This window comes from Gorilla gorilla, chromosome 21 (assembly GCF_029281585.2).
Source record: "Gorilla gorilla gorilla isolate KB3781 chromosome 21, NHGRI_mGorGor1-v2.1_pri, whole genome shotgun sequence".
Taxonomy (NCBI): domain Eukaryota; kingdom Metazoa; phylum Chordata; class Mammalia; order Primates; family Hominidae; genus Gorilla; species Gorilla gorilla.
Window position 1 is genome coordinate 23341506 of NC_073245.2, and position 15655 is coordinate 23357160.

The following is a 15655-nucleotide window of genomic DNA, read 5'->3' on the forward strand; positions in this document are numbered from 1 at the left end:
AATCCTTCCTGTGGCCAAACACTTTAGAGACAGAAGCATAGGGGGGAAAAAAAGATTGCCTGGTCAATTTGGTCAGCCTGTGAGTTTCTGATCATAGACATCTGGCTAATACCTTGCGGACTTGAATGCAAATTAAGTGCTGGGGAGGGGTGGTGTGTTCCTTAAGAATTCTTAAGGCCCCAGAACAAATATTAATGTGATATTATTAACTTTATGTTTCCAACCTCCCATTCACTCCCCCTATAGCCCACTACATTTACCTACTCATACTTCCTTCCCCTGGTTAATCAGCTTCTGGGAAAAGGTTTAGAATACAACTAAACGAAAACAACTTAATCATACACATTAATCGTATACACAGGGATTCATTGCTGCTGGGCTCAGCCTTGTCTTGGGCCAGCGTTCCTGGGAGGGGGAGTGGCTTCCACCTCTGTTCCCTCTGAAGGTCACCAGCCACTGCAACCTTAAGGTGAACAGGAAGACTGGGCTTTGCTGGCAGAGGGGACTCCCAGTGTTGAGCGTTTATAGGATTTATGTCAGAACAATGCTGATGTGCCTTAAACATTTAGTTTTAAGAAAAATTTTGGAAGACATTATGAAAAATTTACCATGAAATTATGTTATGAACAGCCAGACTTGAGAGATGCCCTTTTGGAAATGGGTGTTGTGTGAGGCCCCCATGGCATGCACGTCGTGAAAATGTGTCCGTAACACAGGACACTGTTCTGGCCTCTTCAAATTTCTTAAAGTCATGAAACGCCTTTAGCTAAAGCTTCTTCCAACTACTGTTAACACCATTCCAGGTCATTTCCTTGAAGGCATCCACCAGTCCTTGATGAACTGTCGCTCTTCAGCTTCTGTTTACTTCACCATATCCTTAAAAGTGTTTGTCTGTCTCCAGCAGTCTGGTGCCTGTTAACACTGACTTAGTTGCGAACTTCACAAACTTTTGTGGCATATCCAGCCTTATCACTCGGAGAATGTTCCTCCGATGTTACGGATGAAAATGGCTGAGCAGGAGCACATGTCAGGAGGAGAGCCCCAGTGAGGGGCATAAGCAGACTGGTGAGTCCACCCTCAGTGGAGGGACTAAAAACCCTAGTGGCCAAGAATACATGTGGAGTGGAATGTGTTTCAGTGTGAAGTCCTCCAGAAGCAACCCTGAGATAAGGAATTGACTCCAAGTAGTTCATCTGGGAGATGATTTCAGTAAACACAGGTAGGAGAGTCAAGAAGGAACCAGAAAAGGGGAGAAAGCCAACACAAGGTGTACTAAGTCAATTACCAGAGGGGGAAACTGAAGGTTAATTCCTGTGGGAACTCTCTCAAAAACTGCGAAACACATATTCAGTATTATCGCACCCAAGTAGCAAAGGAGCTAGCCAATTTATACACCAACTTCTAGGGAGTGCCGATTCCCTGGCACTTGTGGCCTGCAGCACCCAGAGACAGAACAGCTTCCCATCGTTCTGGAAAAAGCCTGTCAAAGTTGTGTGGGGGATACTAAAACAGTGAGGTCCAAGAGCAATGACCATGGCCCGCTCTAGGATGCCTTCCAGGCTGGCTTTCATTGGCTGAGACCTTACCACGGTGCTTGTTGTATGCACCTGCAGCCTGAAAATATGGATATCAGCTATTCTGCTCAGCATTGTCATAGATTTCCCCAGAAGTTTAAGGAACAAATATATGTACTGGGCATCATTAGGCTGAGCCAGCATTGTATGGGAAAGCAGTAAATGAGGGATTGTGTAAACCTATAGGTCTGGTCATCTTTTTGTGATATTATTAAATGAAAACTGCAGGCTATAGAACCCCATTTTGGGAGTTCAATATAGCGCCATTTTTTGTGTTAAAAACACACAGAAAATTCACGCATAAAAAGAGTGTAGGGTGTTTATTAAGGGTTGCCTCTAGGGAAGTAGGATTATGAGCTAAATTTTTATTTAAAATTTACATTTTTAAAATTTTCCTTATCTATTTTCTAATTTTTTTCCTAATAAGCACAGACTACCTTTGTAATAAAAATGGCCAAGTCAAAAAATAAAAGATCCCACAATTATTAATACAATCTCAAGATTCAAGAATGATGCTCTTTTCTAAATCTTCTCTTCTTCATTCCCTCCCTTCCTTCTTCCCTCCTTCCATTCAGTGTCAAAACAGAGTGACCTCACTTGTCTGCAGGTCACTGGTATGCAATATTACCACTCTCAAATGTGGGAGAAAACTGGAAATTATGCAAAAAAGGCGTTTGAGTAGCCCCGAGAGATGTCCTCATACCCGCAAACCAAAATTCATTCACTTTGCTCACAGACAAGCCCCTCAGACTAGCATCTAGGACTTACTTATACATACTTTGTAAAAAAATTCTAACAGATATTGATATCCAAATTCCATTTCACGTTAATTTTCTGTCTTTCCAACTTCTATTTTAGGTTCGGGGGGTACGTGTGCAGGTTGGTTACATGGGTAGAATGCTGTGGGGGTTTGGTTTACGGATTTTATCACCCAGTTAATCAGCATAGGACTCGATAGGTGGTTTTTCAATTCTTACCCTCCTCTCACCCTCCACTCTCAAGCAGGTCTTGGTATCGATTGTTCCCTTCTTTGTGTCCGTGTGAACTCAGTGTTTAGCTCCCACTTATAAGCGAGAACACGCATTATTTGATTTTTCTGCTTAGGATAATGGCCTCCAGTTCCAGTCATGTTGCCAGAGAGGACATGATTTCATTTTTTTTTTTTTTGAGATGGAGTTTCACTCTCGTCACCTAGGCTGGAGTGCAATGGCGTGATCTCGGCTCACTGCAACCTCTGCCTCCCTGGTTCAAGTGATTCTCTTGCCTCAGCCTCCCAAGCAGTTGGGATTACAGGCACCCACCACCACGCCCAGCTTAATTTTTGTATTTTTTAGTAGAGATGGGGTTTCACCATGTTGGCCAAGCCAACTCCTGACCTCAGGTGATCCACCCACCTTGGCCTCCCAAAGTGCTGGGATTACAGGTGTGAGCCAATGTGCCCGGCTGATTTCATTCTTTTTTATGGCTGCATAGTATTCCATGGTGTATATGTACCACATTTTCTTTATCTAGTTCACTGCTGATGGGCATCTAGGTTGATTCCATGTCTTTGCTATTGTGAATAGTGCTGCAGTAAACACATGCATGCATGCGTCTTTACAGTAGAATGCCTTGTATTTCTTTAGGTATATACCTAGTAATGGGATTATTGGGTTGAATGGTAGTTCCATTTTAAGTTCTTTGAGAAATCTCCAGGCTGCTTTCCACAGTGGCTGACGTAATTTACATTGCCACCAGCAGAGTATAAGTGTTTTCCTTTCTCCATATCAAGTTCACATTTAGAAGTGGTAATTAGAAGGTAAGAAAGGGCCTGCCATAGGCAGACATACTGAAGGCAGAGAAAACAGTGGCAGAGCTGACAAGACAGCCCAATCAGCACAGGCACTCCAAGTGCCTTAAGCAAAATCACATGCTCTTGTCTCCGCACGAAGCCCTGAAGATGCCCCTGTTTCGAAATCCAGAGCTAGGTCACAGTGACCACCTTGAGGAATCCAGACCAGGCTTAATTCTACTCAAGAGAACCAGATATCCAACACTCAGACTTACAAAGAAATCAAATATAGGCACACAGTTAAAAGCATCCATGTTAAAAGTGGGCACCTTAAAATACAGCTTCAGATTCTTGGTGATATAAGCCAGATTAGAGAATGAGGTTATTTTCTCATCTGTTTCTACTTTTTCTACCTTAGTGTGAAATGAAGTTGATTTTACATCTCTCAGTATTCTCCGGTTCCAGTAGCTGATCTTTAATATCTGATCTGATAAGGAAGGAACTTATATTACCTGTTACATTTTTGCCTCCATGATTCTGAATATCACTATGTTCCCCCTCTTGGCTTCACAATATTCCTTAAAAAAAAAAAAAAAAAAGTAGAAAATTGAAGAGTAAAGTCTTGACAAACTGTTCTTGGAGAGGCTGTGCTCTTTTATACTGGCCAGTTTTTGAACTCTTAATAAAAGGGGTCCTTAACAAGCTCAAATGTTTAAATATAAATGGAAAAAGGGCAAAAGGAGATGAAAGAAGTGGCATTCCTGGTGAAACTGGTCAGACGATTTTCAGACTCCGAAGTGTCCTGATAGTTTTATGTGATCCAATCCAGTTCCTGAAAAATCTCTGCCAACAGGTAACAGGTCTTCAAAAGCTTTTGAAGCCAAAGGCTCCCCACCAGCCAGCCCATCTCTCACTAAGTTCTCAGCCTCATTAAGAATGAGAAACAGATACCACGGCACCAACCTGTCTATGAGAGCACAGCAAGACAAATGTAATTGCCTGTACCAGGAATACAAATCAGCAACTCTCAAATTATTCATATTTACACCCACTCCATTTTGGTTGTCTTTCCTTTATAATTTGGCCATACATTGATGTCAAGTGTATAATTTTATCTGGGATTTATCAGTTACCGCCCAGAGCCATGATTACATGGTGCAGGGAACTTCCTCCCCCTGAGCAAGTCTATCTTTAGTATCTTCTTGATAACCACTTCTTACATAAAAAAAAAGAAAAAAATCAAAAGGAAAATCTTGGTTTTCTTATGTGGCTCCAGAATCCCTGAATATAACATTTAGAAGTAATTTATCAACTGAAACTATCGAGCTTTTAGCTGCCACTACAATTTTTCAAAGCAAAGTGTTCTTATTCTTTCTCTTTGTTATTTTTATCAAATTGCAAGAGAAATTGTAGGGACTTCCATATTGACCATTCAATCATGTACTAAGTTCAGCTTTCATCTTGCCAGTGTCTTCTTTAACTGCGTAACATTGGCCTTGAAACAATCAGAACAACAGCAAGACGGATAATGCTTTGATTTCTGGGAGAACATTTTATAAACAAAATAAATAATAGCTCTCTAACCAAGGATTCAAAAGATAATTTATTAGTCTGAGAAGAGGAGTCACATACTATACCCAGTAATACGCTTCTTTTATTTTTGTGCCTTTATCTTAAAAATATATTTAAACAAAAACAAAGATAATATTGAATTTTCCCATAAACTTTGCTTTCTTATTTACAGTGTTATATTGTAAATAACTTTCCATTATATACAAATTAAGGACTGTGCATTACTGTATGTTCTCTTTACATATTCTTTCATAATATAGTCCATACAGCTCGAAGCTATGCAATATTTAAGCTTAGAAAAGCTTGATGAAATAAGTACAAACTGTATCAATCAGACTATTATTTAAAAAGGTTCTGACATTAATTCTCTGCTAGATTGTTTCACTGAAACCATTCTTTGTTAAAGAAAAATGCCCCATATAAGGGATGAGAACAACAGTTTAAGTTACCACAGGATCCACTTAAACTGGTTAACCAATAAAAACACTTTATTACTTATTACCGTTATTAAATGGAGCACTACCACTGTCAAGTCATTTAAACAAGTAGATTTACTCTTCAGTTCTGACATATCACATCAGCGACAGTTGGTACCTCTTTACGAAATAAAAAATGTTTCCTGCAACTTTAGGTTTTACTTGTAAACAGTTAAAGCACACATTTTGTAAAGATGATTTAACCATTCCTGGTCACACAATGAGGAGTTTCTATTTCATCCAAGGAGAAGCAAACACACATACTCCACACATACACATATGTGCGCACATACGCGCACACACTCACACACAGTCCCGCTCACCCACCAAAGGCCCGCGTGTCACTAAGCGCTAACTACAGCAGCACTTGTGTCTCGAGCAGTGCACGAGGTTGCAATAGGAATTATAAAACAAGAAAGATAAAACAACCAACTTCAGTTAAAAACCCCCAAAAGCTCAGGTTCTGAAATGCCTCTGAGACGCTTCACGCTCAGCCTGAAGGGTCAGTTCACTGGGTTCTCCAGGCGGCACACCCCACCTTCGATTGCCACAGACTGTCCTGCCACCGCACCAGGAGGAAGTCTTGAAATGTGAGTCTGCAGAGAAAGAGACAGGAGAGCATCAGAGGGGTCAGCGGTGTCCCTTGCCACACCCCAACCCGTGTCCAAAAAAGGTGGAGGAAACACCAGAGCATTAGGCCTTCCCTTTGCTTCTGAGCATCCACAGACTGTACCACTGGTAAACTTTAGTTACTGAAAGATCGTTTGTTCAAATCGCTCAGGAAATATTTACTGAGCATCTGCTACATGCCAAGCACAGCACTAGCAACTTGAGATACAGAGGTGACCAAGTTAGCCAAGACCCCTGACCGCACAGAATGTATAGTTTAATTATATTCACAAGAGTAGCAGTTTTAATGCCAGCTGTATTGAGTACAGTCATTATGTGAAAACTAGTAATTTGTATATGTTTTGTCTTCTAAACAGAGTAACTAAGGATACTTAATTCATGTTTATATCCCAAATTTATTCCTTAAAGAATTTCAGTAGCTTACAAAAACTCAGATAATTCAATAGCCTAAAGTAGGAGAGGAAACGAGAAGAAAAATAAGAGCTTATAAAATAAGGTAAAGACGGAAGTGGGGCCAACAAAGAAATCTAAGCTGAGGAGTTTGGTACCCATGCCAGAGGCAAGCCTGCTGCCCTGTCTCTCAGTTTCCTAGTAGCAGAGATCAGGTAGGTGGTTCATGTAGCATAAAGATCACAGCAAACCCATTGCTTGGATGAGAACAATTGTTCCTGGCACTGAGACCAAGGAGCCATTTCTCCTATAGTCTTTGTAAAGAGGGCACTGTGTTTAGTGACTGAGTGAAGACATCAGCTATACAACAGGGAGTTTTGTAGGGCTGAGTGTTACAACATCACTCAGAGGAGGCTGGGGCTGGAGGCTCTGGTAGAAGACAGTAAGCACTTCACTCTGTTTCATGAGGGGTCAGGATGAGGTCAGCCAAGAATTTCTCTTTTTGGTGATCTGGCTTAATCCAAGGATAGATAAATGTCTGGAATTTCTAAGAAGAAAGGGGCTGCATAAACTTCAGGCAATCCTCTCTACTTGTTCTCTAAACGAACTTTTCCTAAGTACTGAAACATGGTAAGTCTCATCAGAAGACAAGAAACCTTGGTCTGAAAAAGTGTGAGCCAAGATGTGTTTGAAGCTTCCTGTGGAGATCTCAATGGGGCATCAAATCATATAAACAGTGGGAGCCATTTAAGAAAATGTTTTATACGAGCTTATCTCCAGAGTTCTTTTTTAAAGAAGTGAGCTTAGGCCGGGCATGGTGGCTCACGCCTGTAATCCCAGCACTTTGGGAGGCCGAGGCAGGCAGATCACGAGATCAGGAGATCGAGACCATCCTGGCTAACATGGTGAAACCCCGACTCTACTAAAAATACAAAAAAATTAGCCAGGCATGGTGGCAGGCGCCTGTAGTCCCAGCTACTTGGGAGGCTGAGGCAGGAGAATGGCGTGAACCTGGGAGGTGGAGCTTGAAGTGAGCCGAGATCACGCCACTGCACTCGAGCCTGGGCGACAGAGCGAGACTCCGTCTCAAAAAAAAAAAAGAAAGAAAGAAGTGAGCTTAAATTTCTCTTTAGCCTAAAAACAGACCACTTTCTACAACAAACTTGGATGTCAGCATAAAAAATGCAATAAACTGTTTTACATTGAGCAAGTGTCTAAGGACTGTGTAGACTCTAGAGTATCCTACAAGCAGAAGAACTTAACAAGGTACCTTTACAATATTTAAATAGCAATGCATTTTTATTGGAATTTGGAACTAATGGGAAATAACACATTAAAATGATACATGAAAAAGCAGCAGACATCCATTTTGGGTCATCTCCCTCCACTCCTTGCTACATGCCCTGCTCATACATCTCTCTGTGATACCATGTCTCTGGCTTTTTCTCAAGGGAAGCCTTGACCAGGCACCCAACTCAACTTAGAAGCTCTTCTTTTAGCTCCTATAGCACCCATATGAGCATTTCTCATCCAGTCTTGGTTTTGAGTCTTTAGGTTTCTGTAACTGAAAGTCGGTTTTGGGCAGAAGCTTTGTTACATACATCTCAGTTTCCCTGTACCTGACCATGTGTTTCACACAGAAGCATACTACTCCAGAAATGCTGAGTGGGTAAATGACTGAAATAGACCATTCTAGGGCTATGTTTATGTAAACGTGCAGAATCTTAAGGCACCCTGCTCCTGCCATTCAAGAGACAGCCGCATCTTCTTATGCAGTGCTAGCCACATCCCTAGTGAAGGTGAAGGTGAAGGCCAAAGTAAAAAGATTTGGCAGTATCGGGCGCTGGTCACCAGGGCTGCTTTTAACTCTGGTAAAGTAGATGTTCTCACCATCAGTGACCCCTCCCTTGACCTCAACTACATAGTCTACATGTTCCCGTATGATTCCACCCATGGCAAATCCCATGGCACCATCAAGGCTGAGAATGGGAAGCTTGTCATCAATGGAAATCCCATCAGCATCTTTCAGGAGTGAGATCCCACCAAAATCAAATGGGGCCATGCTGGTGCTGAGTACATTATGGAGCCCACCAGTATCTTCACGACCATGGAGAAGGCTGGAGCTCACTTGCAGCAGGGAGCCAAAAGGGTCATCATCTCTGCTCCCTCTGCTGAGGCCCCCATGTTTATATAGGCATGAACCATGAGAAGTATGACAACAGCCTCAAGATCATCAGCAATGCCTCCTGTACCACCAACTGCTTAGCACCCCTGGCCAAAGCCATCTATGACAACTTTGGTATCACGGAAGGATTCATGACCACAGTCCACGCTATCACTGCCACCCAGAAGACTGTGGATGGCCCCTCCGGGAAACTGTGGCATGAGGGCTGTGTGGCTCTCCAGAACATCATCCCTGCATCTACTGGCACTGCCAAGGCTGTGGGCAAGGTCATCCCTGAGCTGAACAGGAAGCTCACTGGCAAGGCCTTCCATGTCCCCATCGCCAATGTGTCAGTTATGGACCTGACCTACCGTCTGGAGAAACCTGCCAAATATGATGATATCAAGAAGGTGGTGAAGCAGGAGTCAGAGGGCCCCCTCAAGGGCATCCTAGACTACACTGAGCACCAGATTGTCTCCTCCAACTTTAACAGTGACACCCACTCTTCCATCTTCCATGCTGGGGCTGGCAATGCCCTCAACAACCACCTTGTCAAGCTCATTTCCTGGTGTGACAACGAATTTGGCTACAGCAATATGGTGGTGGACCTCATGGCCCACATGGCCTCCAAGGAATAAGACCCCTGGACCACCAGCCCCAGCGACAGCATGAAAGGAAGAGAGAGGCCCTCAGCTGCTGGGAGTCCCTGCCCACACTCAGTCCCCTACCACACTGAGAATCTCCCCTCCTCACAATGTCCATGCAGACACCCTGAAGAGGGAGGAGCCTAGGGAGCCCCACCCTGTTGTATATCATGAATAAAGTCCCCTGCGCTCAGCCAAAAAAAAGGGGGGGGGGAGGGGAAGAATTTTAAGTGTTTTAACTGATATGACCAATCTGTTTGGCTGAAAAGTCAATCACACTAGTTTGCCATAGCAAAGATTAATCTTAGATTTTTTTGGACGGGCGTGGTGGCTCACGCCTGTAATCCTAGCACTTTGGGAGGCTGAGGCAGGCGGATCCCCTGAGGTCAGGAGTTCGAGACCAGCCTGGCCAACAGGGCGAAACCCCACCTCTACTAAAAATACAAAAAAAATTAGCTGGGTGTGGTGGCACATGCCTGTAATCCCAGCTACTCCGGAGGCTGAGGCAGGAGAATCGCTTGAACCCAGGAGGCAGAGGTTGCAGTGAGCCAACCTCTCACTGCACGCCACTGCACTCCAGTGCAGTGAGCCAACCTCATGCCACTGCACTACAGCACTCCCTCTCAAAAAAAAAAAAAAAAAAAGGCCGGGTGCGGTAGCTCACGCCCGTAATCCCAGCACTTTGGGAGGCCAAGGCGGGCGGATCACGAGGTCAGGAGTTTGAGACCATCCTGGATAACACGGTGAAACCCCGTCTCTACTAAAAATACAAAAAAAATTAGCCGGACGTGGTGGCAGGCACCTGTAGTCCCAGCTACTCGGGAGGCTGAGGCTGGAGAATGGTGTGAACCCCAGAGGCGGAGCTTGCAGTAAGCCAAGATTGTGCCACTGCATTCCAGCCTGGGCGACAGAGCAAGATTCCATCTCAAAAAAAAAAAAAAAAAACTTTGTTTTTTTTTTAAAGTATATACTAACTAAAATTTTCCACCTTCCAGTTGATGGCACTGTTAGAACAGAGATGGAGCTTTAGATTCTCAGATGCAAACAGCTCCACACCAATGGGATCCACTGGCCGTGTAGTTATAATTTGCCGCTTTCTTGCTAATTCCCTGAGAAGCACAGACAGATTCTTGAGGTTAACACCCCTTGAAAAACTATCAACTTATAAATTAAACTGACTGTTCAAAGCCAATATTAGGGCTACATCTTTTTATAAAACCAAATACAATGGATTAACAAATTTAGCTCGAAGATTTTAAAATAAGAAAATTAAGAGAAAAGTAATATAGAAAGTATATAATTGCCTGATAACCTAATCACAATCTAAGTAGTAGCTGAAATTTCCTATCATTCATACTCAATGTTAAGATCTTCCAAGACCACCTTAGAAACTGCTCTTGTATGGTTTCTAGGAAGACTGCACACGACTTAATTTTAAAAGTCCTCTTCCAGAGAGAGATCATTGGAGGCATGAGCAACTTAAACAGCAGTCAAATGGGGGCCCTTGAGTCTTGTCCATTTGTTGTATAGTGCTGCATTAATAACATTCTGACAAATCCAGCACAAGGAGGAACATGAAAAACACTAGGGTAAAGTTGTTTGCATGGGCATTTTCCTTCCTGGAAAGCAGGACTCTAGCCTCCTGAGACAAGTGTGTTCAGCTCAATTTTATGTTACCATGTGCTTTTGAAGAAACAGATATCTGTTTCCACCACTTTCCCTTCTCCTGTTAATTCTTACTTATTTTTCAAATTGCTGAGTCATAGAAAACATCTAATTTTTCATGCACTAACAATGTCACATGAACTTTAATATAATCTGGAATACTGTGTGTAGTTTATAGAATAAAAATCCATTTAACAACAAGGTAAGCTTCTCTTCTGTATTTATCACTACTTGGGCAATGTAAATATGGTATATGGTACTGTGAGATTGTACTGTGAACTGGGTAGTACCTTAAATCCTTGCATTGTGAATTCTTGCCTGACATGATAATAGTCACCCTCAGCTTTCTTTTTTTTTTTTTTTCTTTTTTCTTGAGACGAAGTCTCATTCTGTCACCCAGGCTGGAGTGCAGTGGCGCGATCTCAGCTCACTGCAACCTCCACCCGCCAGGTTCAAGAGATTCTCCTGCCTCAGTCTCCTGGGTAGCTGGGACTATAGGCGCGTGCCACTACACCTGGCTAATTTTTTTTTTTTTAGTAGAGATGGGGTTTCACCATGTTAGCCAGGATGGTCTCGATCTCCTGACCTCATGATCCGCCTGCCTTGGCCTCCCAAAGTGCTGATTACAGGCAAGAGCCACTGCGCCCGGCCGCCCTCAGGTTTTAGTGCCACAAATGTGATACACCTTAAATGACTAAGTCCAGAGAGAAAGGCAAGAGAAGGACTGGGGAAGTGTGTCTGGTTGGTTTTTATTGCCTTGTTTCTATTGTGGGCTTTTACATTTTTTTCTCTCTTAATGAGTTGACTCAGGAGACACTGCCACCCACCCCTATCCTTTTCCCAGAAGTTCCCTACCCATCGCTTTTTAAGAGCTGTCTTTCAAAAAGACACAATTTGTGAATAAGTATATTCTAAGCATTCTTTGTGTGCAGCATTAAACCTTGGAATGTAGTTAACTGCTCTAAAAATAGAGTTTGGTCGTCAGACTTCATCCTGAAAGCAGATGTACTCAACTAGCTGACAGTTTCACATGAACCTTCTTAATATAGTCTAGAATAATGTGTATATTTTATAGAATAAAAATCCATTAACTATAGGTGAAAAGATCTGGGTGCCCACTTACAAAGCCTGTGTGATATTGGACATTGGAAAATGAAGACTGGGTTAGATGGTCTCTAGAGCATCCTTTCAGAGTTTGGACAATCTCTGATGCTGACTTCATTTAGCTTGTGTATACATTGTTGATGAATCAAAAAAAAAGTATTTACTTCTATTTTCTCATTGTCTTAAATTAAAAGTATTAAATAGGCCAGAGCAATTTGAAGATACAATTCCAGAGTTCAGCCAACCAATCAGAAATATCAACAGAATGAGAAAGGAATGCCATATGTTATTTATCTTACTGTGTGTCGCTCATACCTCATTCTCCACGTTGAAAACAAGGATGCCAGATGAAACACAAAGATGACATTCGGGTAAATTTCATTGTTAGCACTGAAACAGGGATATATACAGGGCAAAAAGTTCTATTGTTCTCACATACAAATATCATGTCTAAGGAGCCTTAAAATAAGATTAAAATGCTGTCTGATGAGAACAGCATGTTCTTCCAGCCTACAGGCCACTTTGGTTCTTACTATCACCAGGCTCACTGACACCACACTTCAGTCAGAGGCAACATCAGACAAGAGTTCCCTCCTATTTTTAGGTTAAAAGCCCAGTGAAGATACTCACATAAACATGGCAAGCCCCACAGTACCTACTATTTCACCACTCACATGGAGAATTATCATGAATATTCCCTCTTGCTACAGGTGATAAAAGTGCTCCATTATTTAACAAATATTTATTCTGCAAGTTATTTGGGGGAACAGAAGAATGAAACACAGGGATCTTGCTCTAAGTGCAATTATGTCTTTGCAGGACGCAGAAACCAGTTCTTTGTGAAATCTTAACAATGAGTCCCTATATTTGCATAATGCTTTAGTTTCCATAGCACTTTTGCATCAATGAGATCCCTCAAAATACCATGTCAAACAGAAAGATGTATACTATACCTATTTTTTTCAGATGAAAAAAAAAATGAGACAGAATGGTAATGTGGTTTGCTTATGGTCAGAGAGGAAGTGGAAAAATTGAGATGTGAATGAAAGCCTCTGAACTCCAAATTTAGGGCTATCTTGACTCCCCCTGAAGACTTACCATGAAGGAGGATTCTAAATCTGGCTCTGTTAAGAGACATGCCTTTAACTGCAGGAGGCTTTAGACAAAGCAGGTTTTCAGGGTGAAACAGAGCTTGCTCAGGAAAGCTACTGGAACAAATCTTACCAACAAATTTCAAGATGATTCTGGGACTCAGAGAAATCGGTTTGAGCCTCAACTCTGCTGTTGATAGATTGGATAGTTTCTGGATCGGGAAATCACTGGCTTTCTGGGTTTCAATGTCTTTGTCGGTAAAAGTGAAAAACTTCAACTCAATTATATTCAGAGTTCTTTCTGATTTTGACATTCTATGGAATTTTACTACTGAAGGTTTCCCTTCAGGTCTGTAAGGGGAGGCTCTGGGTCACCATTTCCTTGGTCAAGACAGCCCAAGGGAACTGTCTTTTCCTCTTCATAGGGAACCTGGCCTCAACATCCTGATGATTTGTACTAGGTGAAACCCAAAATGCCATTTATGGTCTTCTGGTTGGTAAGCTGCCAGATAACATGAATCTTACTATAGTTTGAAAAGAGCATCTTCTATTTGAAAAGAAATGAAAGGCTAACACTTAAACTATCATTAAGAATGAGGCTACTCTCCAGTTGTGTAATGGACAATTTCCTGAGAATCTCAGTTAATCTGTCAGTGAGGAATTTTGGAGGGGAAAAATACAAACCACCAACAACTGATTTGAAGAAAGTTCTCTTTGTCAAAATCTTGTGCTTCCTGACTTACTGATCCGACCTATGCCCCCAAAGAACTGTTAAGGCACGGAGACCCAGAAAGCAGCATTTCTCAAGCTGACTTCTGCTGGGTCCTGGGAGGTGCTCTCTCTTTAAAAAAAAAAAGCGGAAGGCAGTGCGGGAGCATGGGCAAAAGCTGCAAATGTATTGCTCCACCTTGTTCTACCCTTCTTAGAGCCAGACAGGCACATGAGCACAGAAAGGTTCAGACATCCTGCATTCAAAAGACCTGTGTGACTCTGTCAAAGTTAGTCCATCCCAAATGTCAAGGAATGCCTTCCTTTAATACTAGCTGTACCTGCAACTACTACAAATAATACGCTGAAACTTTCCTTTTATTTTACTCCAAAACGTAACCTCACTTTCCTTTGCTGATTCTTCCTCATCTCCCCAGCAACTAAATGTTGGAATGTCCAAAGACTCAACAGTTAGACCACTTTCCTTCCACTCATTTTAAAGAAAAATGTCTATGAAGTGTTTTGGATATAAAGTGAAGCATCTGGTTGCACTGGAAATTGAGGTAAGAATAATAACTCCATAGATCAACCTCCTCCTCCAGTCGCCACTCCTTTTCTTTACTTCCATTTACAGCAAAGTTATTTGAAAGAGTTCTCTACATCTATTACCTCAAATTCTTTCCTTCCATTTTCTCTTTAAGCCCTCTATAATCAGCTTTTTGCTTTCACCTCTCCACCAAAACCCCTCTTTATCAAAATAAGAAATGACTTCCAATGCCAAATCCAATAGCCTGTCCTCAAATCTAATTTCACAAGGCCCAGCAGCAGCATCTGATAAAGTTGATCACCTGCTTCTCCTTGAAACACCCTTTTCCCTTGTTTTTTAGGACACCACTCTCACCTGGTTCTCCTCTGACCTCTACGATTATAACTTTTCAGTCTCCCTGGTTGCTTCCCCAACTTATAAGTACAAAATTTCCCCAGGAATCTTTTCTCCTGTCTGTGTTCACATCCTTGGTGATCTCATCCAAATGTTTTTTAAAAAAATGTTTATATGCTGAGATTCCCTAATATGTATCTCCATCTTAGTCCTTTCTCCTAAACTCCAGACACACATATCCAGCTACCTTTTGGGCCTCCCCATTTGATGCCTAACAGGCATCTTGAAATTAACATGTCCAGAACTGAGTTTCTGCTACTTCCCCTCAAGTCTTTTCACCCCACTTCACCTTCTTCCTCACCCTAGTAAATGGCAATTCTATTCTTCTGTTTAGGCCAAAATCTTAAGAGTCATCATTGCCTTTTCTATTTCCCTCATATCTCTATCCAACCCAACAGCAAATCCCATTGGCTCTATCTTAAAACACACACAGAAGCCAACTACTTCTCACCACCTGTGTGGATAATGCTCTAGTCCAAGTCATTATTATCACTCACCTCTATGGCAACAACCTTCCACCCGGCCTCCCTCTCAGCAGCTGGAGTCACCTCTTAAGATGTAAGTCAGTTCATATCACTCCACTGCTCATTACTCCCCAGTGGCTCCCATTTCAGGGGAAAAGCCCAAATACTGACCATGGATAAAAAACTATGTAATCTATCTGGCCTTCCATTGCCTACTCTGACCCACTAAGACCGGCCTTCTCACTGTCCCTCCAACACACCAGGCACACTCCTACTTGAGAGTGTTTGCACCTGCTATTCCCTATGCCTGGAATGTTCTTGCCTTGCTCCCATAAATCCTCCAAGACTTTACTCGAATGACACCTTTGAAGTGAAACCTACCTAACACTGGAATCCCTGTACCTCCTAACCCCTTCCCTAGCTTCACATCTCTTTTTAGCACTTATCACAAACATAGTATAG

The 15655-nt window shown here is 42.2% G+C and overlaps 1 protein-coding gene and 1 pseudogene across 4 annotated transcripts in view; one reads left to right on the forward strand and one right to left on the reverse strand.

Moving 5' to 3' along the window:
• Positions 1 to 4930: 4930 nt before the first annotated feature.
• The window catches only part of TASP1 (taspase 1), a 254970-nt gene continuing 244245 nt past the window's right edge, over positions 4931 to 15655 (reverse strand). For all 4 annotated transcript variants that reach the window (XM_019017568.4, XM_055373531.2, XM_055373530.2 and 1 more), the window contains one exon: positions 4931 to 5989. In XM_019017568.4, the coding sequence (XP_018873113.2) occupies positions 5897 to 5989 (93 nt within the window). In that variant the 3' untranslated portion in view covers positions 4931 to 5896. The remainder of the gene's footprint in view (positions 5990 to 15655) is intronic.
• Positions 8039 to 9252, forward strand: LOC101138483 (glyceraldehyde-3-phosphate dehydrogenase-like; annotated as a pseudogene).